Source organism: Cervus canadensis, chromosome 30, assembly GCF_019320065.1.
Source record: "Cervus canadensis isolate Bull #8, Minnesota chromosome 30, ASM1932006v1, whole genome shotgun sequence".
Taxonomy (NCBI): Eukaryota; Metazoa; Chordata; class Mammalia; order Artiodactyla; family Cervidae; genus Cervus; species Cervus canadensis.
Genome location: NC_057415.1, coordinates 386,496 through 412,842, shown reverse-complemented (window position 1 = coordinate 412,842; position 26,347 = coordinate 386,496). Strand labels below are relative to the sequence as shown.

Here is a 26,347-nt window from a genome sequence, read left to right as displayed (position 1 = left end):
TCCCCACTTGCCTTTTTAGCATCTGGTCAACATTCTAGAAACTTAAAACCACTGTTGGCATGTCCAAATGTAGAAAGGATATTTTCTTTTTTACTCTTAAAAAATTGTATCCCAACTCTTCCCAAGCAACAGTTCTATTAATTACTGTAATGATGCTTCTTCTGCATGGAAACCCAGGAAGGACCATTAGGACAGGCTACTTTGCTGCTCAGAGCAATGCCAGCGGGGCAACAGTGGCATGGTTCCGTGTTACTCACAGGGAGGAAGAGCAGTAAGACACGGGGTTGAAGCTAATCCGTACCAAAGAGGAAAAGGAAACTCCTTTTCCAATCTATCCATTAGACAGGAAAGAGCAGGCGGGCAGCAAAAACCATCTGCTGAGAGCAGCGGCACAGACCCTGAGGCATACCAAAATCTAAAACCAGTGCTCAGGAAAGCCTCTTGGCTCTGAGAAGTGTCTTTCAGACCCCTCTCTTGCGCCTAGCTTGGGGACCAAAGCACTGAACTCCAGATAGTGATACTCTTGCCAGGGTGGAGAGGGAAGGGCTAAGAGACTCCAATAATGAGGACATTAGACAGTTAGGTACACCACTATGTACAAATACACACATCAGTGAAAAACTTCACCTCCAACTCTCAGATGCTTTAAAGCAAGCGTTGGAAGGATCCAGGTTTTTCTAAACAGGGGATATTTTAAAGTCTGTTAGCAGTTTAAAACATTGCAACACTGGCACAGTATGTTACCTAGTCTTTGTTTTTAATTACAGGGTAACACAGTAAACTCCAACACAAAGGTGGGGATGGGGGAGTGCAAAAGGAATAAAGAAAACAGAACCAGTACTTCACAAGAGCATCGAGCCAGCGATGAAGTAGCAGCTAATGCTTCGCAGAGTCTCGAGGGTAGAATTCGCTCAGGGTGCTCTGAGGGATCCTCTTCAGCATTTCTTTGGGGAAGATTCGGAGCAGTTGCCAGCCAATGTCCAAAGTCTCATACACAGTGCGGTTTTCATAAGGACCTTACAAAAAATTGAGATCAGATGAGTAAAGGCCAACTACTATCAACTTACCAGAGTTATTCAAAATTTACTCTGTTATGGACCTAACACTGGGAGCGTGGAGTATAAAAAAGATACACAAATAGCTAGGTCTCCCCGGACTGATGTGACTGAATTTAGAAATGAGGGTTTAGACAGTAAGTATCTCTGAGAATAAGAGAAAAGCGAGAAAGCCACAGGCGAGACAGCAGTGGCTCTTGATGTACACGCATACATGCCTTTTTCTGATAACTGGGTGGGATCTAAATACATTCCACTGAATAATGGAAACCAGAGTCAGGGTTTTATCCCGGGATTAACGAGAAAGCTGTTCCCCAGAAAAGAGGCCGACCTGAAGGAGTCTAGTACAGACACATAGAAGGCCTTAAAGGCCAATTAAGCTCCTGAATAAGGCAGTGGTTTTCAAAGTTGTTCCTGCCATTATTATTTTTAATAGCAAAATCATCCTTATCCTGCAAATGAATCTCATATTTTGGCTAAGGAATTAGAGTTCTTGGTCCTTTTCTCTACCAGAATAGTTGTTATCCTTTGTGGTTCTACATAATTTTTTTTTTTTTTAAAGAAAACCCAACAAACATATTTGGGAGATTTTTAATGTTAACAAAAACTATATCAAGTAAACTCAAAAGTGCACAAATCCTATGTGTATAGCTGAAGCATTATTCCAAAATAAACACATCTATTGTAAGTATCACTGAGGTAAAAAATAGAGTTCATCAGCATTAGTAGAAGTGACAGGGGAGAGACCAAACAACACAGCTCAAAAGCCCTACATATGCTATGTGATTAAAACCACTACAGACTTTTTAACAGAAGGACAATCAACATAGTTAACAGTAAATTTACTCCTGCAGTGGTATAGAACTGGGGAGACTAGTGAAGACACCAGCCACAGATGATGAGAGAAGGACTGGACTAGGTCTTCGGACTCAAGAGTGGACAGAGATCACTGCAGCTTCAACATCACCCAGGAACTTGTCAAAACAGACTCTCTGGCCCCACCCAGTTCTACTGAATCAGATCTGCATTTCAACAAGATCCCCAGTAGATTCAAAAGTATGTTCCATTTTGAGAAACATTGGCCTAAGTTATAATAGGAACAACAACAACAAAAAAACAGAACAGGATGTTTTAAAGGAGAACAATGCAAATTAGTGAATATTTGATAGTGGAAAATAAATGAAAAAGGTTAAGAATCCCTAATTCCGGAGCCTGGGCTAACCGGGACAACGGTCATGCCAGAGGCAGACAGAAACTGAAAAGGGAGTTAACTGCTAGGCAGGTGGTCAGCTGGGAAAATCCTCTGGTTCTCACCACGCTAAGCCTGAGAAGATCGTGGCATAAACAAAGGTATCCCAGTTAGAAACGTGGGACTAGAGCTTCAGAAAGAGGCTAAAGGCTCATAAACAGGAAGTCAGTCATCAGTGTAGGGGGAAAAGCACAGAAAGAAGTAATTAAGCCTTTGGAAACATTAACAATTGAGAAGCAAGAAGACAGGAAATCAGGAAGATGAAGATAGATGGACTGGAAAAGTCTGAAAGCCCCAAAACCAGAGTAGAGCACTGCAGGGAGGTTAAGAAGAAGTGACAAGGGAGGCAGCAGAGCAGAAGGCTGGTTGTAAGAAGGGAAAGAATAAGACAGGAGCCAAACAACTGGATCAAGGAGTTGAAGGCAGAGGGCTAAGAACAAAGACATGGCAGGTGGCTGGGAGAACCTCTTCTCTGATCAAAGGGAAAACTGCATGGAGACCAACGTAAATTCTCTCAGACTAGGAAAGAAGTCCTCAAAACTACCTAGGATGCTGTTTATATTCATGGGAAAACAGTCATCTTACCCTGAGCAATAAAGTTCCTCTCAAACTTCTGCAGGAATTCCAAGTAAAGAAGATCATCTGAGGTAAGGGCTTCTTCTCCAACGACAGCTTTCATGGCTTGTACATCCTTACCAATAGCATAGCACGCATACTACAGAGACAAAAGCAGAGACAAGGTTTCATAAACGTTAACAATAATCTGGGCTATGGAAGTGTATTGCTACAGCTATCTTCATAGGATTTCACAGTACTTCCAAACGTAATTCACAAAGTTCATATGCAAGTCAGAAAGACTTTATTATACAATAGTCTCACTCATAAAGGAGTCTTCAGGCATACAATACATCAACAATACCAACAATGTACAAAAAAATGCTCTCTAAACATATCAATGAGCTTACATTTTGTAAAACATTTTCATATAACTTACACTATGGGAGAAATCCATCTCTAAATTCTATTCAAAAAAATATTTGTGATATTAGTAGGTTTATCATGCCTATTTTAAGGTCACATGCATTTTCCTTTAATTATGCTTGCTATACAATCTCAGGGCTATAGAAACCAAGGATTTCACAGAATACGTATGTACTACCCCTTAGTGTTCTGGTGATTGCCTACTATGTTAAACAAAAAATAAGGTAGAATATTCTTTCAGAAATACTGTATAATTACTATTAAGATTACTAATAAAAACTTAAAGGCTTTAGGCCTTGATTTTTTATTTAAAAACTACTTCATACACTTTGGGAGGCAGGTCTCATGCATGTGATTCTTTTTTCTTGTCTTTAAACTCTATTCGCATCTGAGACTGGCGAGGGGATGGGGTGGGAGGGATGAAGGACCTGAGGAGCAGGTGGGAGGCACCGTCTCAGTCGGGACACATGGGTCCTTACACGGCTGTCAGGGGGACAGACTGGGCGGGGAGGGGAAAGGTCTCCTCTTTACTGACACCGGCAGCTCAGGGAGAGACCCTGGGCCCAGCGCCAGAGGGAGCGGCGCTCCACACAAAGGGCCAGCTTCTAGGACCTCAGCAGCTATGTGCTTAGTCACTCGGTCACGTCCGACTCTCTGTGACCCCATGGACTGTAGCCTGCCAGGCTCCTCTGTCCATAGGATTTCCCAGGCAACAACACTGGAGTGGTTTGCCAATTCCTTCTCCAAGGCATGTGAATTTTGATCTTTGTCATGAGCATATCCTCATGAAAAAACTACTTGGCTCTAATGAATTCCACTGATATTCCAGTATTCTATATTACACTCTTGCTTTGATGGTGGAGAAAAAAGTGATGTGGAAAAAAGACAAGGGGTGTTAAGAAAGCAGAAGGAATGAACTAAGAAAGCATTCATCCTGGAGAGCACACACATACCAGCTGGTTAGACACATCGGCGTGATCCTTTCTGGTCATGCCTTCTCCAATAGCAGACTTCATCAACCGCGACAAGGAAGGCAGCACATTAATGGGTGGGTAAATCTTGGGTAAAATGGGAAGGGAGAAAATATTATATTTAAGTACAAAATTCAAGCTTTACTAGTAGTAAAGGATTGTGAAACTCATTATTATTATTTAAATTGGATAAAGCTGCTGCATTTGTTTCCTAGATGAGTCCTAATATCTTTTCCTGATAAGGAAGAAATATTTTAAAGCTTAAGACTTCTTTTGAGAAATCAAATCCAAAATGTAAAATCTACAAAACAGTACAAGATTATATTTAAAAAACTGAATTTTCAAAATCTATCTGTAATATCAAATCCAAAATGGTTCTGAACTCTCATCAAACAACACATAAAAAGATTAAGTTTCATCAAAAAGCTCATTATTAGAAGCTGGCATCTATTAAAAAACAATTAAAAGATTCCATTTTTTATTCCTCAGCATAAAAAAGAATGCTATCTTGCTGTTTGTGACAACATGGATTGACCTTGAAGGCACTACGCTAACTGAAGTAAGTCAGAGAGAAAGAGATACAAGAGAAATATGTATAATGTATAAAAAAAGAGAGTATGTATCATCTCACATCCATGGAATCTTGAAAAACAAAAAAATTGTTGAGCTCACAGATAACATATTGGTGGCTGCCTGAGGCAGGGGATGGGGTGGGAAAAATGGGTGAGGGACATCAAAAGGTAAGTGATAAAGTCAGTAAGTCACACAGATGGAATGATCAGCATGGTGACTACATAAGTTAATAATGTTGTGTTGCATATTTAAAGGTAGCTAAAAGACTGGGTCTCCAAAATTCTCATCGTAAGAAAAAAAACTAACTATGTAAGGTAACAGACGTTAACTGGGCTTATTGTGGTGATCATTTTGCATCAAATACAAATATCAAACCATTACACTGTACACATGTGACTATCAATTATACATCAATTAAAAACAATTAACAATAAAAAGGAGAAAAATCTGAAAAATCTATTTTTATATTAGTAACAAAATTGGTGGCCCATACTATTTTTGAATAAAGACCCAAAAAAAGTTCTTTGAGACAACAGATTCTACTTTGAGGCATAATAAGGAAAGTGGAAATTTAATTCTTAATTCTGGCAGTCTTTTCCACACTAGATTTTAGTATTACAGAAATGAGAGTTTCACAGTCATATTAAAAACAATTCAAGTTGATATTTTCTAAATAGATAATTCCTAAGAGCAAAGTCAGAGACACTAAAGAATAACTGAAGAATAGATGTGTAAGCTTATAGCACTGCACAAGTGTTCAATACCTGTCTGTTGTGTAGCTGTCTGTCCACATAGATCTGCCCCTCTGTAATATATCCAGTCAAGTCAGGGATCGGGTGAGTAATATCTACCAGAGGAAGACATCTGATGTTAGTTACTGTCCATCTCATATAAACAAAACCACAGGAAGTTATCTGTACTACTTAAAACAGTGCTATATAAAATAATTTTCTGTGATGATGGAAAAATTCTTTATCTGTGCTGTGCAGTATGGCAGCCACTGGTCAAACGTGGCTACTGAACACGTGAAATGTGGCCACTGTGGCTGAAACACTTTATTTCAAAACTTTATCTGATTTTAATAAAGTTTAGAATCTAAACAGACAAAATGGTTAGAGGTTACCACGATGGCCAGTTTAACTTACCTGGTTGCAGCACCAGTCAGATATGTGTTGACACAAGTTAAATTAGCTACATTCATAAAATGTACTATTTCTCCTAGATGTGCTGCCTCTCCCTCAAGTACAAATAAAGTTCCATTTAAACACAAAGTTCGCGTGCAGAGATTTGACCATTTGATGTATACTGAGACAGCATTCTTCCATAAATTATCCCAGATGGGCACCCGACATTTCAACATGGGAAGTACAAACAGGCTAAACCAGTAAAGCAACACTACAGGCAGCCCAGACAGGCCCCGCAGAGCAAGGTGTCCCGCAGTCTGTTCAACCAGAGTAACCTTGCAGCTGCTTCCTTGGGACAAGTCACTGTCACGTCTGAGGTACCGCTCAGGCTGCCTGGGTTCTAAAGCCGCCACTTCCCATCTGGGACACCTTACCTTCCTGTGCCTCACAGGAGAGCGGACACCTCAAAGTCACCATGAAGAATTAATGAGTCAGTATTTACAGAACACTTGAAACAGTGCTCAGTTATAGTTATTACTGTTTCTGAAAATATTCTGTGAAAGCATCTAAAACAAACAAACAGCTGAGATAAAGAGAAAAAGACACTAACACAAGGGGAATGCTGAAAGTCTCACCCAGGAGCTACTGGGCAGACACCCAGGCAGGCACTGCACTGTGCACTTGCATATGTGGTAAAACCAAGTAATTTTTAACGAGCCTTTGTCAATCATTCTACCGCCAGTCTTGTGGCATTTACTACATGCGCTCTTTATCTGGCACTTAAGCTACCTTAAATTACTGGTGCACATACATAATATCCAAGTAGAATGAGTAGCTTATAAGAAGAAGAGCTCATACATTTAAAAAAATTCCTTACATCTGGACCAGTGTCCTGCAAATAGCAGACACTAAATTCTAGCTAACAAATAAAAATTAAAATTACAAGAAAATTTTTTCTACTAAAGAATAGTAATTATAGGTAGCTTTAAAATGAAAAAATTTTATTAGAAACAAATCATTAGGTAAACTCAACTCCTGGAGCATACTCTCAAAACGATAGATGATCCCCTCTCTTGAAATTAAAGCACTTACAATGATCAGGCCTGCTATAATCCGAAGACGCAAAACTTACCATCGTTAGGCATGGTGAGAATAGGAATTTGAGTAATAGAGCCATTTCGACCTTCCACTCGACCAGCGCGTTCATATATTGTGGCTAAATCTGTATACATGTAACCTGGGAAACCTCGTCGACCAGGAACCTCTTCCCTAGCTGCTGAAACCTGACAGTGAATCAAGGAGAACAGAATCACACACCAGGATATGAGAACAAACGCTTGGTCAGAACACGTTTGAATAGGCCAAACTACAAAGTCAGATACATCACCTTGTTCATTTTAAGTACTGTCTCATTTAGAAAAATCTAGCAGCAAAATTTCACATTATTTTACAACAGAAATGTTGACAACTGAGGACCAGAAGCTTTTTGTTAAAATCATTATTGCCATAACAAGAATCTTTAAATAGCTTGCCAGAAAAAAATCCAGCTTGCAATTTTATAAATCAAAGGAAGTCCATTTTATTTATTTATTTTATTTTTTTATTTAGGAGGTCCATTTTAAAACCAAGAGAACATTCTCAGTTCACAAGATTTATTTCATGTTATGTATCCTGCAGATTTATATAAACTAACTCTGAAAAAATCAAACGCATCTTATGTGTGTGTGCTCAGTTGCATCTGACTCTGCAAACCCACAAACTGTAGCCACCAGGCTCCTCTGTCCATGGGATTTCCCAGGCAAGAATGGAGTGAGTTGCCATTTCCTTCTCCAGATATACTTTACATACATCATTTTAATTTAATCCTCACAAGAACTCTAATGAGGAAGTTAATATTAACCCCAAATTACAACTGGAATCAAGGGCCAGATAATTTCCCTATATCACTGCACAAGAACAGTAATAAAAGGTCTCTCAGAGACATGCACACTAGAATATTATGTATACATATTAATCTACAACCACTAAGAACCCGAAAGTATGAAGCCCAACTTCTAAGGGCTACTTTGGCACCTCCAAGAGCATGCTCCATCAGAGCTACTCAAACTGTGGCCTGCAGACCAGTTTTTATCAATGTGGCATGGTGCAGTCCATGGGGTCACAGTCATATATGACTTAGCAACTGAACATCAAAGGAGATCATGCAGAAAGTAAGATAAACATACAGAAAACTTAAGTGGCTATCTGACAAAATAGCTGTCTGTTGGATGTAATAATAATTTTTTAAAAAGGGCTTTTAAATTGTCTTTCCTAAAAATTTTCATTAATACTTATTTTTACTGCCTTTGATGTGAGTATTTATGATGGATGGGAGAAAAAAAGTCCTTCAATGGAAAAACACCAAAGCAGAGTGAGATATGGTGACAGATCTTAGGGAATTTTAAGAACCTAGATATTTATATAGCATGTCTCTTCAGAAGTCTTTTTCTCTTTCTTACATACTTAACAGAGCAACTCACTCAAAATTTCCTAATGTGCATGAGAACACACCCTACACTTCTGGATGCTAGAATCTTACATTGTTTCTAAATACTGAGTTTTCTGAAGGGAAAAAAGTTCTGAAGAGGGTTCTGCCAGAGTATAGTCTTTATTTATGTAAATATATAAAAATTTACGTCACTGAAAATGAAATTCTTGAAAAGGGCTAAAAATGGACTGTCCGGACGTAGACAGAACTTCCTGGTAGAGTCGCTGATTAAATAGCTTGCATGATTTACTCTCTTTAAGAATCCAATCTTTTTTTTTTTTTTTAATATTCATTCATTGATTTGTCTGTATCACATCTTAGCTGCAGCACACGGGCTTAGATGCTCCACGGCGCGTGGGATCCCAGTTCTCTCACCTGGGATCGAGCACGTGACCTCTGCACTAGAAGGTGGGTTCTTAACCACTGGACCACCAGGAAAAGTCCTGGGAATCCAGTCTTCATCAATGGAGATAGTGATAGTATTATAAACAGGCTAATAATTTAAATCTCATCTTCAATCATTTCAACTAGGCTGACAAAAATAGCATTTTCTTTCCTGATTAAAGTGTTATACTAATATATGAATAATTAATTTTAAAAAATGATTTATTAAAAAAAAATGAAAATTTGCAGAGCAACAAGATAACCCTAACAAGATAACCTACTGTAATTAAGAGAAAAATTACCTCTCGAAGTGCTTCAGCATAAGAACTCATGTCTGTTAGGATAACCAATACATGTTTCTCACACTGATAGGCCAGGAACTCGGCCGTGGTTAGAGCCAATCGAGGAGTGATAATTCGCTCAATACTGAAATGAAACATTAAGTACTATGTCACTCAGACAAAAAGGCCAAAAACAAACTGATTCTGGAAATAATAGCACAATCTCCCTTTTAAAGTTTTACACAAACTGACAAGGTGAAGAAATTACTTCTTTAAAATTCTTAAGTAAGGCAGAGTTCTTTTATGTATTTACTCAGTGCTACACAGCTGCATTGATTATTTTATAAATGCCCCACAGTTCCTCAGAACTACATGGTTCTCAAAAGTTAGCAAGAAAGGAAGGGAGAGAGGAGGAGAAAGGGGGAAACAACGGGGGCCAGACTTCACAGGTAAGAGGAAAGGTCATCTACTGAGCATGGGCCATGCTCTAAGTGACTTATTGTCTCATCTAACATGCACAACTCTGTGAGGCAAGTATCATTTATCACATTGTACGAAAGCAGACAGTGAGCTTCAGAGCTTGAATAACTTGCCCAAAGCCAAGTAACCTGCAAAAAGCAGAGCTGGAATTTACATATGGTTATCTTATTCCTAGGCCCATGAAGCTTTCATTATAATGTTTTACCTCCCTAGTCTAAGGTAATATTTTTGACCAGAAGCCTGTGTAAACAGAAACAGCATATTTGTTTACTTACGTTGGGTCGTTAGCCAAGTTCAAAAACAGGCAGACGTTGTCCATTGAGCCATTTTCCTCAAAGTCAGATTTGAAGAATCGGGCAGTTTCCATGTTTACCTAAATGGTAATGACTTCATCAGTGCTCAGAGATGCAAGAGTCTCAGTTATTTTTCTTTTTTCCCCCAGCATTTATTTCTAATGAAGGCCAAGCTATAGATATGCACTGCTCCTTCTTTTAAAGCTTCAGGTACTCCCAAAACATTCACAAAAGCCAAGAGAGTAAACAGTCAGCTTTGGGTACAAAGAGAAAATTATTCTTATATTCCAGTCAACTGCTAAATACTAATCCATGGTTTGCCCAAAATGCCAAGTTGAAAGTTCTCTACCTGGAGATAAATTGAATGATACATGTGTATTTTTCTATACTGTTTTAAGAACATAAGCAATTTTACATTTCATTCTAAAACAGAAAAAGATTATACTTACACCCATAGCAGCAAATACAATCGCAAAATTTTCCTCACTGTAGTCCACTACATCTTTGGATTTTTTTACCAAACCAGCCTGGCGACAGATTTGAGCTGCAATCTGATGGGGAGTATAAAAGGACCGAGTTGAAATCTAAAATAATATTTTCTATAACAAAATAACCTTTATCCTAAACTTCTGGGAATTAAATCATAAATGAAATTGGAATGTCTTAAAGGTCTTTCCCTAACAAAATTATCCTGTAATTTTTGCAAAGATTCCTGAGTAAGGAAGAAGTCAGATACACATGGATAAGATAGTCAATAGAGCTGGATTTATATAAACAGTAACACTGGGTATTTACCTTGAAAATCCTTTATCTGGTTTCTCACTAACAGTGAAACATTTGGAGATCCTTTCTTCTTAAATTTCAGATCAAACAGATTCTAGTTCTCACCTCATTGTGCGGTAAGCCAGCAGCAGAGAAGATAGGAATCTTCTGCCCCCGAGCAATACTGTTCATGCCATCAATGGCCGAAATGCCGGTCTGAATCATCTCCTCTGGATAGATTCGACATTGAGGGTTGATTGGCTGGCCTAATGCATTTCCAAAAGAGAACATTTCAGTACATCTACATATTAAGACTACAGTCATATAATGCATTTCCTGCTACTCTTAAAAAATGAGTTATTTTTGAAATCGGAAACTTTTTTGCATTAATCTTTTGTAGATTCATAAATTATATGGTGTAGCAAGAGAGAAATCCTAATTTCAAAGCCATTAGGGCTCCACTACTTATATTTCAGATATATCCTCGTAATATTTTACAATATCTTGTAGTATTTGATGTAAAAAATTAAGATAAGCTCTGGGAAAAATAAAATTACTAAATAATTAACAAAATAACTAATTAAATATGAAGCATGTTGGTTATTTACTTAAGTATCATAAAAATCCCCCTTTCTCTGACAAAGGTATAAGACAGATGCTATTCCCCCTAAACACAAAGTCCATTTTCTGTCCCTACCCATGATGTCTAGGAAGTCTTCAGCCAGGACAACAGGACCTCTGTCAATGGGTTTCCCTGACCCGTTGAACACCCGACCTGTTAGACAACGGCAAGACAGGACAGAGCGCGCGATGACTCAAATATTCACTTTTTTAACCATGTTTCTAAACATTCATTTAAAAAGACTACATGGAAATACATCAGAAAGGAAACAGATCTCTGCTCAGAATGAATAATAGTATCTGTTTACCAAGCATATCCTCTGACACTGGCGTTCGGAGAATATCCCCCGTAAACTCACAGGACGTTTTCTTGGCATCGATACCTGAGGTCCCTTCAAATACCTGTCAAGAAAGAAAGGTAAACAGAAGAGTAAAAGAAATTTGACCATAGACGCTTAACATTTGTTTGCCTCTTAAATGGCCCTTATAAAGTAAAATACATAAATGTATATACTACTTTTAATACCACTAACGAAGAAGTGTTCATGGTGGGTGATGAACCAGACTTCCACCTCTTAAATAACCAGGGTCATGCTTGCAGGCCAAACCTATCAAGCAAGCTAAGAATGTTTTTTTTTGTTTTCACAGTTTGAAAGAGTGGTTTTCCTTTTTTAAAAAAGGGGTAAGAAAGTGTAAAGACCATGCAACAGAGGAGACCTAAGATAAAATCTCACGAAGCCTAAAGTAATCTATCTGGCCCCTTACAAAAATTCTGCTGACCTCTGCTTTAGATTATTTTTTTGTTGTTATTCAGTTGCTCAGTCGTGTCTGACTCTGCAACTCCATGGACTGCCGCACGCCAGGCTTCCCTGTCCTTCACCATCTCCTAGAGCTTCCTCAAACTCATGTCCATTGAGTCAGTGGTGCCATCCAGATTACTTTTTAGGGCAATATGTTATTCAAGAAAACTGCCACTTTCTATAGTCAGTAACATTAAAAACTAGACTTATCAGAGACAATTTAAAGACACAGATTCAGATCTTGTTTTGGTTTCAATCCACAAGCTGTGAATTCTGTTTTTTTATCTCTTTCCTTCTATGTGATTATCTGCTTCATTTTACCAATTAAAAAAAAAAAAGCCATTTTACCAGTGGAGCTATTGGGCTAGAATGCACATAGGTGGCAGACATTTGGCAAGAAAACAAGAAAAATTAATTTTCTTTCGTCACAGTCAGTAATCAACCTCTAAACAGACAGAGGGGTCATATGGTAGAAATACATTAGATACATACCATTTTATTATAAAATAGGCTTTGCATTAGACGGTCTTGTGCAACTGCACGCTAATCTAAGTGTTCTGAGCACCTTCAATGGAAGTTAAGCTAAGCTGTGATGTTCAGTAGGTTCTGTGTACTAAATGCATTTTCAACTTAAATGTATTTTCAACTTACTGATGGAGGTTTATCAAGATGTCACCCCACTACTAAGTCAAGGAAGATCTGTATACTTATGTGATAATCATCAGAAAACATAACTGGTGTTTCTTATGCTTTTTTGTGATTAGAAAAATGTTCAACTGGCCAGATTTTTAAAGTAATGCTTACCTGAACCACAGCTTTGGAACCACTAACTTCTAGAACTTGCCCGCTCCGCTTCGTCCCATCAGGTAGTGTTAAGTGCACAATCTCAGCATATCTGGGAAACTAAATAGGAAAAAAACAAAGGCTCAATAAACCAACGTTTTAGAAGCCCAAATGATCTATAGGCTCTATCATAGCACACATGCTTGTGCAATCCCTACACGTCCCCTATACATGCAGGTATATATCAAGAGGTTAAAATATCCTCAGGTAGTTTAAATCCTTAAAACACTCACTGCTGGCACACATTCTGGCAAACACAGCAAAACGTATAGAAAAAAGAATCTTGATTCTATGGAAACACAGCAGTTAATTTTTTTTTTCTTCCATGCATATTTTTAAGTTTTCAGACTATAGAAAGATGGTAAAACTAACAAATAACTACATTCCCTCTACTCAGCAATGATGCTTGCTTCTGGGCTGTTTAGTCACTTCGTGCTGTCGGGGAACAGGGATAAAATGCAACTAAACAATAAAATAATTACTCCTTATAAATAATGCTAATATACCTCCCTCAATATACACTTCTCCTAACTAGAAGTGCATTCCTCTAGTCCATTTTAATATTTTAAATTGCATGTTTCCAAAAATACACTGTTAACGCTTCATTTACCTAAATGGTAACATACTAAACATATCATCTTGCAATTTGGTTTTTTCCCACTTGCCCAAATATTTTGGGTCTGTCATTGTAATATTTAAGATAAAATCAAGTGATACTACATTTCATCCAGCTGTTCTTCTACCAGTGGTGTTCAAGGTTGTTATAAATTTATACTAGCACAAACATACTGCAATGGACTTTCTCACATGTGGCTCCTCATGCAAGTGGGCCTAAGTTTCCCTAAGGTATTTAGTTACCTAGTGGCAGGTTACAGGTTGTGTCCATTTTTCTGTGAAATTATACTCTGCAAAGGAGTAATCTTTACAATTTCCTAGTAGCATAGAAAAGTATCTTTTCCCTACATCTTTGCCAATCTTATATTACCAAACTTTAATTTTTACCATTTTGATAAAGAATAGTATCTTTCAATTTGCATTTTTCTATTAATACTAAGCATCTTTTCATGCTCACTGACAATTCTGACTTCACTTCCTGTAATTGGTTTATTAACATATTTTCCTCACTTTTCAACTAAATCTGCTTTTAGACAAGTTTCATAGATTCTGAATATTAATCCTTTTCCGAGTATCTGTTCCCAGTCTGTTTTTTTTTTTAATTTTATTTATGGTAATCTTAATCATACAGAAGTTTTTGCAATAAAATGACTTGTTTTATGATTTGCCTCTTTTTTGTAGGAAAACCTTCCAATCTAAAGTCATAAATAAAAATGGTCTTCTGTATTGTCTTCTGATAGGTTTTTCATGTTTAGGTCTTTAATCCATTTGGATTTATTTCTGGTAAGTAATTGTATTTTTCTCATTTTTCTTTTTTCCATATAGGAAGCCAAATGCCCCAATTCTTATCTACTGAGTAACACAAATAGCCCCCACTGACTTGTAATGTAGCCTTTATCATTTACCAAGTCAAATTCTCAGGTGTGAGAAGAGCTGGTTTTAAGAATCTTAATTTTGTTCCACTGAAATGCCTGCTCACTCCTGCACCAAATCTTTATTATCTGCTCCTAACTGACTTTGTCACCTGGGGAGAATTCTGAGTCTCTTCACTCGTGGGTGTGGAATCTCCTCTTATTTGAAGTCTTCTTTTATGTCTTTCAATAAAGTTTCACTGCTGCCGCTGCTGCTAAGTCACTTCAGTCGTGTCCGACTCTGTGCGACCCCACAGACGGCAGCCCACCAGGCTCCCCTGTCCCTGGGATTCTCCAGGCAAGAACACTGGAGTGGGTTGCCATTTCCTTCTCCAATGCATGTAAGTGAGAAGTGAAAGGGAAGTCGCTCAGTCGTGTCCCACTCTTAGCGACGCCGTGGACTGCAGCCTACCAGGCTCCACCGTCCATGGGATTTTCCAGGCAAGAGTACTGGAGTGGGGTTGCCATTGCCTTCTCCAGATTTCTACAGACTGATCTTCTGTATCCAGCAACACTGTTTCACACTACTGTTTCTAATAGTCTGTCCACTGAATGACTTGTGTTTTCCGTTTAATCATAGTACCAAAAAATGATGATAGTTGTGCCTTTTCCTTTTTAATCCCTATATCCCCTAATTTCTTTTTCCCACAACACTGCTTAGGGTTCAAGCAAAAGAACCAACAAAGATGGAGAGTGGTGGGGACAGCGGACCCCCTCACCTTGTTCCTGACTTAAATGGGAGTGTTCCCAAAGGTGTGTCCCCTTAAGGGTGCTGTTGGCGGTAGGTTATCATGGATAGCCTTTAAGAGGTTTTGAAAGTCTGTCATATTCCTTATTTCTAAAACCACCCTCTTTTTCTTCTTCTTCCTTTTTTTTTTTAAGAAGCAAGTAATTTTATCAGATATATTTTTGGCATTTACTGAGAAGAGCATAAACTTTCTCTAGCTTAATCTATGAATGACCTGAATCATACCGACATTTTCTAATATCAAATCATCTTTGTATTACTAGGATAAATTCTACTTTGTCATAATCCTGTTGACTTTTTAAAATATACTCCTGCTAATATCCAATATGTGAGCATACATTTATGCTCACATTTTGGAATCTATGCCTGTGAGTGAGAATAGCTATACTGTTTCTTCTCTGATACTATCTTTTGTCTGGTTTAGAAATGAAAGATGTGCTACCTTCAGAAAATGAGTTAAATATAGCAGTCTCCATCATCGTCTATTCTGATACAATTTGTATAAAATTATCTATTCCTGGATCCTATGCATATGCATTATGGCATATAAATGCTTACAACTACATAAGCTTTATTTACCAGTTTTTCCTCAGTTGGAGTCATACCCCAAACATTCAATAAAACTTTCTCAGCTTTCTTAAAATTACTTCCTCCAAGATGTTTTCGAAGTCCTTCCTGTTACTGACTCTCATAGTATCGTGTACTTACCCTTCAGAGCCCTTACCAATTAGATATTTACATATTTGTATTGTATATTTTTGGTGCTGAGTTCAACATTTAATATAGTTGAAACGTGAATATTTTTAAACTGTTTGAAAGTATATTTACTAATATGCTTCATATTCTTAAAATATAAGCCCCAATTTTATCTAATAAAAAGTATGTAAAAAAGAATAAAGGACAAAAAAACAACGTTTTCAATATTTTCTCAAAAAAGAAAAATGTATGCTCCATCCTTTCACAAAACATTAATGGATATCTGCATATATATTGTACAACTTCAGTGCTACATACTGAAGCTTTGAATCAAACTGCATACTAGCATGAAGCTATGGCCAGGAGTAAGCTACATGCTTAGTCTGATTTGTATAGGTACCCTGTCATGCATAAAAATATTAACTTAGTGATAAAGCTGAACAGACAATGCACTTTGCACTCTTTTAGGAAATGTCTTTTGATTGCTTTCTGCATCTAGAAGGGCCACATGCCAAACGTACTTTCATCATTACTTCTCTCAACAAACTAATAAATGTGTACCTTTCCCCCAATCCACTCTCAACAATAACCAAAGCAGAATCACTGAGCATATTACACAAATAATCTCCTCTGAAGATACTTTAATCACAAAACTCAGGAGGCTTCACCCAAGGTACTCAATTATAAACTATATTACGTGCCTCTTTTTCTAAGATAATTCTTATTATATAGGTGTGGCTAAAAAAAACAAAATGTAACAAAAGAATCTTTCAACAAACTGAGTAAGTAAAAGCTATTCTTTACTTTATGGTTTTAGCCACTGTTGAGATAACCTGTTTATTCATTAACTGAACACCAGTGTCAGGCCCTCAAAGATAAAGTTTATTGTTTATTCATTTAAAGACCTTAAAATTTAGTACAGAAGATAAAACATATATGTAACAAGTACTTATAATATATGGTAGTCTATGACAAGAGCCAAAAGATACTGTATATCTAATATCCTACAAGTCATAAAACATACTTACAGATATTACAGTTATTTCCCTAATAAACCTGTGAGGTTTTTTTAATTTAAAAATTTAATTCATTAAAAATTTAATTTTAATTAATTGAAATAATTTTATTAAAAATTTAATTTTTTAAAAAAATAGAAATTAAAAATTTTGCAGATAAGGGACTCAATGCCACAAACAGAATCCAGAACTGATCCAGTACTAGAATCCTATCTTCTGACTTCTGCTCTAAAATTCTTATCTCCTATGTAGCAATGACATTCAGACCAAGGAATGGCTTAAAATTTGTAATTTTTAATTACAAAAAATTACAGTTTTTAGTACTAAGCTTTTAACTGCATAAATAGATGATAATGACAGTGGTATTACCTTAACATGATCTAAGATCACTAATGGACCATTAACTCCTGATACTGTCTTGTATGCTGGAAAGAAACAGAAACAGTCAGTGCTAATCAAATAGGACAACAGTCTCCATTACCTCTCTGGTATTACCAAAAATCCTCTGCTTTGTCACATCCATTATTATATGGAGCACTCAAACAGTATGCAAGTTTTCACTGAATTCATAAAATATGCCCCCATCTGTACAACTTTCCATAATTCCCCTTCATTCAACCCAAACCATGTTGAATTCTTACTATAAATCACACTGCTTCAAGGACCCAGGCTACAAAAACAAAGGCAAAGAGAGAGAGTTCCTGAGAGTCCACAATTTTATGAGGAGGAGGGGAGTTAAGGGTTCTAACAGAGGTGTTCAGAGGATCTGTGGAGCATGGGGAAGACAATGCAGCTGTTCTTATTTAGAAGAGAAATGACTTTATAAAAAAGGTGGCACTTTGCAAAATAGACAGAGAAGGGGAAGGGAACCCTTTTTAAGCAAAAGTGACAAAACTCATGAAAGAAATCTGAGAAAAAGTAGTCTGTTAAGATAAAAAGCCATCATTAAATGGTACCATAAAAACTGTGAAAAAAGAGCTTATGAAGAGGGATAAAAGGCCAGAGAACATACAAGTATCCTATTAAAAAAATGTCAAAAGTTACTGTCATTGTAGAAGCTTATATTTTCTACTGCAAATTATGCATAGCAACAAGCTACCCAAATCCCTCATTTTAGAAAAGATGCAGCCATCGGTGAACCACAACACAGCTCCACACATGCCAAATGTAATTAACAGTGATCACATATAAATCAGAACTCAGGAGAGCAAATCCAACAATGTCAGAATTAACAAAATTTCATAATCAGAAAAGCTGAAAAAACAAATGAAATCAATAATTTATAAGAAGCTGTCAATCAGTTGGGAAACTTTCACTTGTGTGATTTCTTATTTTCTGCATGAATGTAGATGTCCAAGAATAAGGAAACTGTTTAAACAAGCAGTCTGATCACTCAAGGAGCTTCAGAATTTAAAAAGACACTTTCTTTAGCCAGGGAGCAAGTGCTCCAGTACAAACAGGGAGAGCGCAGGCCAGTGCCGTCAGGAACACTCGTCTCATTTTGAGGACACTGACCTCCTGACACCGGATATTTGCTTGAATACATTTATGACTGTAAAGATCAACAGAGGTCCCTAAGTGCTCTTTTTTACTTTTTTCAACATTAGATAAAAAGGAAGTCACAACCTGAATGGATGTCCATGTAAACAAGTTAACCATGCCTCCAAGATTTTCCCCAATGGCTCAAGTGGTCAAGAATACACCTACAATGTAAGACACACAGGAGATGTGGGTTCGATCCTTGTGTCAGGAAGATCCCCTGGAGGAGAAAACAGCAATCCACTCCAGTATTCTTGCCTGGGAAATCCCATGGACAGAGGAGGCTGCTGGGCTACAATTCATGGGGTCTCGAAGAGTAAGTAGGATATGACTGTGCACCCAAGCAAGCAAGCAATTCAAGATTATTAGAAAGATCTCAATTATTATATTTTCTACTACTTATATGGTAATCCTCCCGACTCTGTTTTGGTTTTTTTTTTAAACTTTTTTATTATAAGACTACCGGGCATACATGGAAAATTCATCATCCGGTAGCTATATCTAAAGCACAGATATTTGGAGGGAAAAAAAAGAATAAACAGATTCATTAAATTATGATATGATTAAATCATCGACCAAATAGACAATGTGTGTAATAAAGCCAGAAAAAAAAGTTGTAAAATATAGTTTACAATAATTATTCACATTTAAGGCTGTACAGCCATACATACAACAACATGGCCCCAAACATGAATTCAATCCAAATAATTCATATATTAGATTTTAAATAACACAGACTGAACTAGAGGCCAACAATAGCCAGCAAATGACTTTATATATGAATAAAAATACAAAAGCGCATATCCTAATATCACTGCATTATTTGTTTTCATAAGTTCTTTTTTTAATTTATGCTTTGCCTATATATCACAGTCACAGCTACAGACCAGGTAGAGAATATTACAAATGTTATAAATGACTTCCACCAACCTGAAAGACAGTTAACATACTACTGATTCATCCTCCCTACAGTTTTAAAACAACCTTACTCTTAGAAATAATTCCTACCCCTGAAACAATTTCTTCCTTGTTCTTATTTTATTTTTGGCAGTGTCACCTGGCGTGAGGGATCGTAGTTCCCTGATCGGGGACTGAACCCAGGCCAGGGAGTTAAAAGTGCACACAGTCCTAACCACTGGACCACCAGGGAATTCCCTGATGTTTCTCATTTTTTAAGAATACTTTTGTATATAATTTTGAAAAAATTTTTATTGGCATATAGTTGATTTACAATGTTGTGTTAATTTCAGATGTACTGCAAAGTGAATCAGTTATACACACACACACACACACATTTACTCTTTTTAGATTCTTTTCCTCATTGTTCTCATTTTAAGATTCCAAATGCTGATTTTCAATGATTTTCTAAAATTGCTATGTGGATATGCAAAGTGAACTACATTAGAAACACATTTTCTTAGCACCTGGCTTTTAAAACACTGACCTTTTCAAAAAACTTAACAGTTGGGAACAGGAGGAGAGAGTGGGCCAGTGAGGGTAGAGGAATTCTGTTTTGAGATTTATAGGCAACTGCTGACCCTAACATCAGTAAAACGCTTCAGGTTCTGAAATTCTCTTTACTTTCTGGACAAGATTTGCAACTTTGAATTTTTAACCTCTTCAACAATGATCCTTTAGAATCTCATGTTTAAACTCAAGCTCATTCAAAACTATGAAGTTTTGCCAGTCACAAGACAAAAGTATGACCAAGAAAAAAAAAAACCCACTAATGATTGCTTTTCCCGGAAATAGTGAATCAAGTTGATTGCTACTATAGAAGACAAGATTCTACTTCACCACAGTCTCGAAATTTAAAACAATGTACATAGCCTTCAAAAAAGTCAAGAACCATTCAAATTGATTAATACCAAAACCACCAATAATATTTCATAAGTACTTGTCAGGAATTCTTTTTTACTCTCCATAAAAGGTCTATGAGTTAATGAATATTATTCCAAGTTGTTTTTTTCCCCCCCCAGAAATTAAGTAACTTCCCTAAGGATCTGAACTCACCCAGTCCACCTCCAGTCACTTTTTCTTTAACTCTGTGCTACAGCTCAAATTCTAAAACTGAACTGGTGCTTTTCTGTGGTCTGGGACACTCTTGTATCATTACTGAAAAATAATCTTTCTCCAATTAGACAAGTTAAAGCAGAAAAGGTAGAAACTGATGGAGATGTTTCAGCAGTTTTCTCTCCCTGGTAAGCATCAGGAGACCACTTCAGATAAAAAGCAGCATTTAAGCAACACGCTTGATTTAAATTAAAGTTGGATACAAAAGAAACTAATACATGGCATAATCCAAACTAAACAAAACATATCACCAAAACAAACTGCTTCACACTTCACAGAGCATCTGCAGATAGGCTACCTTGTTCCAGTTCACAAGGAAGCACTGGGAGGTAGGCAAGGCTGACACAGATTCCACACTTAAACTACATCTCTGAGAAATCTGTTACTAAATCAAAGAGACAGGGTTAAAATTATTTTTGTTTATGCCTCCTTCTCCTAATTCTAAGTTTGTACTTTATAATCCTTAGTCTCCAGTATAATTTAAAAGTATGGAGATAGCACAGTTCCTAGCATTGGACTACAAACAGGGAGAAGACAGTTTATATACAAACTATAGCTCCTTTCCATAATAATAAAACGGTGGAGGGGGGTGGACAAGCAAAGAAAACAACATCAAACACCACCTTTCAACTCTCAACAATTGCCCACCTTTCCTCATCATTATTGGGCCTTCCCAGGAGGCACTAGTGGTAAAGAATTCACCTGCCAATGCAGGAAACTTAAGAGATGTAGGTTCGAATCCTGGGTCAGGAAGATTCCCTGAAGGAGAGCACGGCAACTCACGCCAGTATTCTTGCCTGGAAAATCCCAATGGACAGAGAAGCCTGGTGGGCTACACTCCGTAGGGTCGCAAAGAGTCAGACACAACTGAAGCGACTAAGCACGCCTCACCATTACTATTAGCAGCCCAAAGCAGAGACAACTGTTTAGAGTGAAGCTGCCAAAGACATTAAGCTGTTCTTCAAAATAATCAAAATCCATTCACAAATTACATAAATATGCCTGTGTTTGACAGTAATAATGACCACTCTTCTCTTGAAAATTCCAAACAAACAAGAACTTGGGTCTGCAGGAAATGATTAGAACTTCTGACAACAAAGCAGACATGGTTACATCTTTGATCCTGAATATTTAGGGGGGTGATAAATATTTAGACAACAACATTTTAAACCCCAAATCTACAAAGGTTTTAAGAAGCATGTACTTGGTCAGATGACATCCTCTTCCTCCTAAAGGATACGAGACTGTTCACCAGAACACACACTACTTGATGATTGTGAAACTTTCAAAGAGAAAATTCAACAACCATTGCACAATATGGGATCTGGTCCTTCAGCCTCTACCTTATTAGCAAAACAAAACCAGAACAATCATCATCTATTGTGCAAGAAAAGTAGGGACCCACACCTTGCATGGGGCAAGGAGAGAGAGGTTCTAGAAAAAGGGCAGGCCAATGATTCCTTTACTGGACTTTTCACTGAGGTTAGGTCTGCTTTGTGACATAAGAACTGCAAGACAGGAGGATCTAGGATCTCAAGAAACAGGAGATTAATTCAAAATGCTTAACATCCAAAAGCTCTACGTGTATTACTGAATCGTGCTCAAAGTGTAAAAGAAAATCAAGTTTTCTTTCCTTGTGACTAGAAATTCAACCAATGTGCTCAAGATTATTTCAAGCCTGCAGATCTCATTTTCCAGACCTTGTTAACAGCCCCACAATTCCCAAACTTTTCAAAACCAGCATCCTCTTTGTACAGTGGAAGTGCCAATATTCCATTCCTTTATTCAAAAAACACACATTAAAAAACTATAACTTTTCACTTAGGATGGTAACATCTTTAATTAGAAAAGTGACAAGGTTAACCAATATTTATTCAGAAGTGATTAAAGTGTTAACCAGAACCAAGAATGTGGCAATGTAAGAAAAAAAAAAATGACATTCAAACGCTGTTAGCTGTTAGCATAAGTATGGTATCATTTGTGCTTTTTAGAATAATCCAGACACAGAAGGAAAACTCCAACCAAGTACCCCAACTCCCTACTCCGGTTCCATCCACATTAAGGATTCAAACACTAAATTATCAGAATAAGGGGTTTAAATGCAAGCTACACAACAATTACAAAACAGAATGCCTCTTTATGTGTGAGCACTGGACTAGGCACTGAGGATAAAATGGATTCCTGAACCACAAAGTTTCAGTTTTAAGCACTGTGTTGCAATCTTGTATCTTGTCAGGAGGAATCTCATCTCCTGAAGTTCTTCAGCCAGGCTAAGCACACACAGAATGTCCAGAAATCATACTCACCTCCCTTAAGAGCTCAAAACCTCACTCATGGAGTACTCTTTCAACTATGTTTCAGTTGATACTCTGAATTGAGACCGAGTGAATAATTATATGGAAAAATGACTACTGCCTCTTCTAATCTTTTCCTAGAAGCACCACTAATGTCTTATCTGTTCTACCCAAAGAACATCAAAGCATACAAATGCAATTAGTGAGAGTATCTGTAATTGTTAGGCACAAACGTATTCTTATGGATGTAACTTCTGTCAATTTCTTGAAATATTTACTTCAGCTCACACAAACTCCCAACAGGCATTCTCTAATGCAAATAATTCCCATTATAAAAAGCACATGGTTGGGGGGCAGGATAAATTAGGAGTTTGGAATTAAAATTTATACACTACTAGGCAATAGGACATACTTTACAGCACAGGGAACTATACTCAATACCTTGTAATAACCTACAGTGGGAAGGAATCTAAAAAAGGAGACACACACATACACACACATATAACTGAATCATTCTGCTGTCCACCTGAAACTAACACAACGTTACAGATCAACTATATCTCAAAAAAGAAAAAAAGAGCACATCTCAGCAAACCTATGATCAAGTCTTTCCTTCACACTGCAGTGCTGTCACATGACCCAGTGACTGATCAGGATGGGATTAGTCAGGAAGAGAGCGCCCAGACTGAAACCCTTCATCTGAAATTCTTTTTAACCCAAGAGCCACCCACAAATAGGCACTCTGGCAATTAACCAGTGTTGGAAAACATCAGGTGCTTTCCTAAATTGTAGACAGTCTACTTTCAGGGCTCATCCCCAATGCCTAAAGGTCTGACGCTACACATTGGTACTGTTTAGTAATCAAGAACCATTTCTTTTGGAATTGCTGAGCAGCCCACTTAAGCCTGGCTATCAGGATTTTTTCACAATAACAACATTTTAAACATGCCTCTGCATAGTTTTGCATATATTCTACATATACAGGCAAAACTGCTTGTCTTCCCTAAGACAACCTTGAGCTCAAGTTAATGGTAGGAAAAAGGTCCAGCAGGAATGAAGACATCTGGAATTTTCCTGCTTTGTCAGTAATTAGGTGTCTAAAGCCTGGCAAGGCTGTCTCTCTCAGAACCTTAGGCTTCTCACTGTAAAATGAGAGGGTTAGACTGGGATGACCCGCGGGGTACTTTTCAGCTCTGGCTTTCGCTGGTTTCTAGGTGTCCTCCTGCGGGGCTGCCTCTCCACCGAACAACATCTCCCTCTGGCTGTGGGCCTGACCTCCATCCGAGAAAAGCCTGACCACGTCAGCGACGACACTACACCGTAAACCTCGGCAGGAGCTCACAACCTGCCCTGAGGTCCACACCCGAGGCAGAGGGATGGGGAGGGGCGTTCCCTAGACCCTTGCAGATCCAAACGAGGCCAGCAGAAGATCAGGATGAGCGCTGCAAGGAGCGGCCTTGGCTCCAGGACAGGAAGCAAGCGCCTGAGCATACTTCAGCCTCGGGAAGCTGCACAGGGTAGCGCAACAGCCCGGAGCCCACCAACCCAGGAAAAAGTTCCCGATGGTGCTCTTCCCCTTAGCCCACCGCCGGCACGGAAATTAAGAAACACTGAAAATCTCCTTCTAGAGAGAGACGCGGAGGTCGGGGTACAGGGGCGCGAGACCGAGAAACCCACCCCACCCCACCCCACCCCTCTGGTTAAGCAGGTGAGTGGGAGCAAGGGGCTAAGAGCAAAGGCAGGATTCGTCTTGCTCTCTGATACTTACTGAGACGAGGCTGGGAGAGGTAGTTCCGGCTAACTGCCAGCGCCTGCTCTCGAGACCCAGCCAGGGGCCCGCTGGTGGGTACTGGTAGCTCAGGCGCGGCCCCGTTCACGATCCCCCTCATCGCCCGCAGCGCCATCTTGTCTCCTCCGTCCCGACTGGCCCCGCAGCCGCACCGCGCAGGCGCAGATATAGCTGGGGCGGCCCGCTCCCCGCTCCGCCCATGCGCGCTGTGGAGCCCCCGCCCCCTTGGCTGCGCCCCGCCCGCGGCCTCGTGACTTGGGCTCCGCGTGGGCGGGGCTAAGCCCGCGGGCTGGGAGAGGAGCTGACCAGCGTGCTGGGAGGAGGGCTCCCCGGCAGCGAGAGGGACCCAAAGAGAGGCAATATTTAAGGGAGAAAGAGAAGAAGGGAGGGAGAGGGAAAAAAGACAACTTCATACAAGAAAAAAGTCAACAGTCATTTCCTAACGCTGAATGAAGAGACCTCAAGTTCAAAAAAAAGAGAAACACTTTGAAAAACAATATAAAACCTATTCCGTTGAATATTAACATAGGGCACTATGTGCCATCATCTTTCTCACTTTATTATCTTCCTTTCCAATGTATTCGCTCACTTGACCATTCAAAAAGCATATTGGACTGTTTCAGAGTGTGAAAGACAAGCTGTCGTGTATTTGGAAACTATTTAAAGGATAGTGTTGGAGGGAGGAAGCCAATTTTGACTCCACGTCGGAAACTGTTTCTTTGATTTGCTTTTATTGTTATAATCATGTTCAATGGCTTGTCTGGAGAACCCTGCCCCTCTGCTTGACTGTAAACTAAAGTGCCTTTGTTCAACTTGCAGAGACAGAGTTTGTCCCTGCCCACCTGTGAATAGAAGAAATTAACTCACCCCTTCCAAAGGCTGGCCATTCCCTTGGAGATGTTTTGCGAGACTGAAGACCCTTTCGCTTTACTTCACCACTGCATCTCCCGCTCTCTTCTGCCTTTTGACTTTAGTTACTCATTGCTTCTTTCTCTCTGATCTATGAAAGAACTTGCCATCCGGACCCCAATAAGCTGGTTATTTTGAGGCGCTAGCCTGCCATCTTCTTGGTCTGCCAGCTTCCCAGTTAAAGTCTCTTCCTTGTCTCAACATTTCGTCTCTTGCCTATGGTACGGGCGAGCAGAGAAAGCCTGGGCTCGGTAACAATAGCACTAAGGCAGGAATGAGTAGTTGGCCGTAGAATGTATCTGTGAAGGCTTGCCGCCTGAGTGATTGGTTGATGGTGGTGCTATTTACTGGGTGGGACGGAGAGAAGGAAGTGAGGAACATTACTGGTGGTGGAGAAAGAAAAGAGAAAAGCTAATTGTCTGGGGATCTGTTCAGTTTTAAGCTTCTTGTGGAATGTTCAGAATGAGATTTCTATTTGACTAAATAGGTGAATATCCCAGGAGAAGATATCTGGGCTGAACTGAGCTCAAAATTAATAACTTATCACCATGCTGGTAATATGAAAATATAAGAGGTAAGCCAGGTTGTGTGTGTATTGTGAAGATGCTAAAGACCAACTTTTAAGGGATCTCTAAGGTTAGGGGATGTACTGAGGAAGAGTATGCTGTAATCAAACCTGGAGTGATATTGGAGTTAGAACCCAGAGCACATGTCCCAGAAGCAAAAAATAAGAGAAAAATTTGAGGGGTTATTGTACCGTTAATGCCAAAAACTGAAGAGAAGGCAAATAATAAAAGTAGTACTAGAACTCCG

The 26,347-nt window shown here is 38.6% G+C and overlaps 1 protein-coding gene across 1 annotated transcript; it reads right to left on the bottom strand.

Annotated features, from left to right (window-relative positions):
* Positions 1-740: 740 nt before the first annotated feature.
* Positions 741-24,794, bottom strand: ATP6V1B2 (ATPase H+ transporting V1 subunit B2). Its single transcript, XM_043453399.1, has 14 exons — positions 24,605-24,794; positions 17,300-17,355; positions 12,906-13,004; positions 11,610-11,703; positions 11,378-11,455; positions 10,807-10,946; positions 10,368-10,469; positions 9,901-9,998; positions 9,167-9,290; positions 7,086-7,236; positions 5,594-5,676; positions 4,239-4,343; positions 2,890-3,019; positions 741-1,016 (listed from the first exon to the last, which is right to left on the bottom strand). The coding sequence occupies exons 1-14, from the start codon at positions 24,738-24,740 to the stop codon at positions 877-879; spliced, it is 1,536 nt and encodes a 511-aa protein (XP_043309334.1). The 5' UTR covers positions 24,741-24,794; the 3' UTR covers positions 741-876.
* Positions 24,795-26,347: the final 1,553 nt, after the last annotated feature.

Bases quoted from the DNA above. Each gene is read 5' to 3' on its own strand.
- ATP6V1B2 (XM_043453399.1), bottom strand. From the start codon at position 24,740: ATGGCGCTGCGGGCGATGAGGGGGATCGTGAACGGGGCCGCGCCTGAG. The intron at 17,356-24,604 runs GTAAGTATCAGA...GTTTCTTTCCAG, and splicing joins CCTCTCCCAGCCTCGTCTCA to CATACAAGACAGTATCAGGA. The intron at 10,470-10,806 runs GTGAGAACTAGA...ACTCCCCATCAG, and splicing joins CTGGCTTACCGCACAATGAG to ATTGCAGCTCAAATCTGTCG.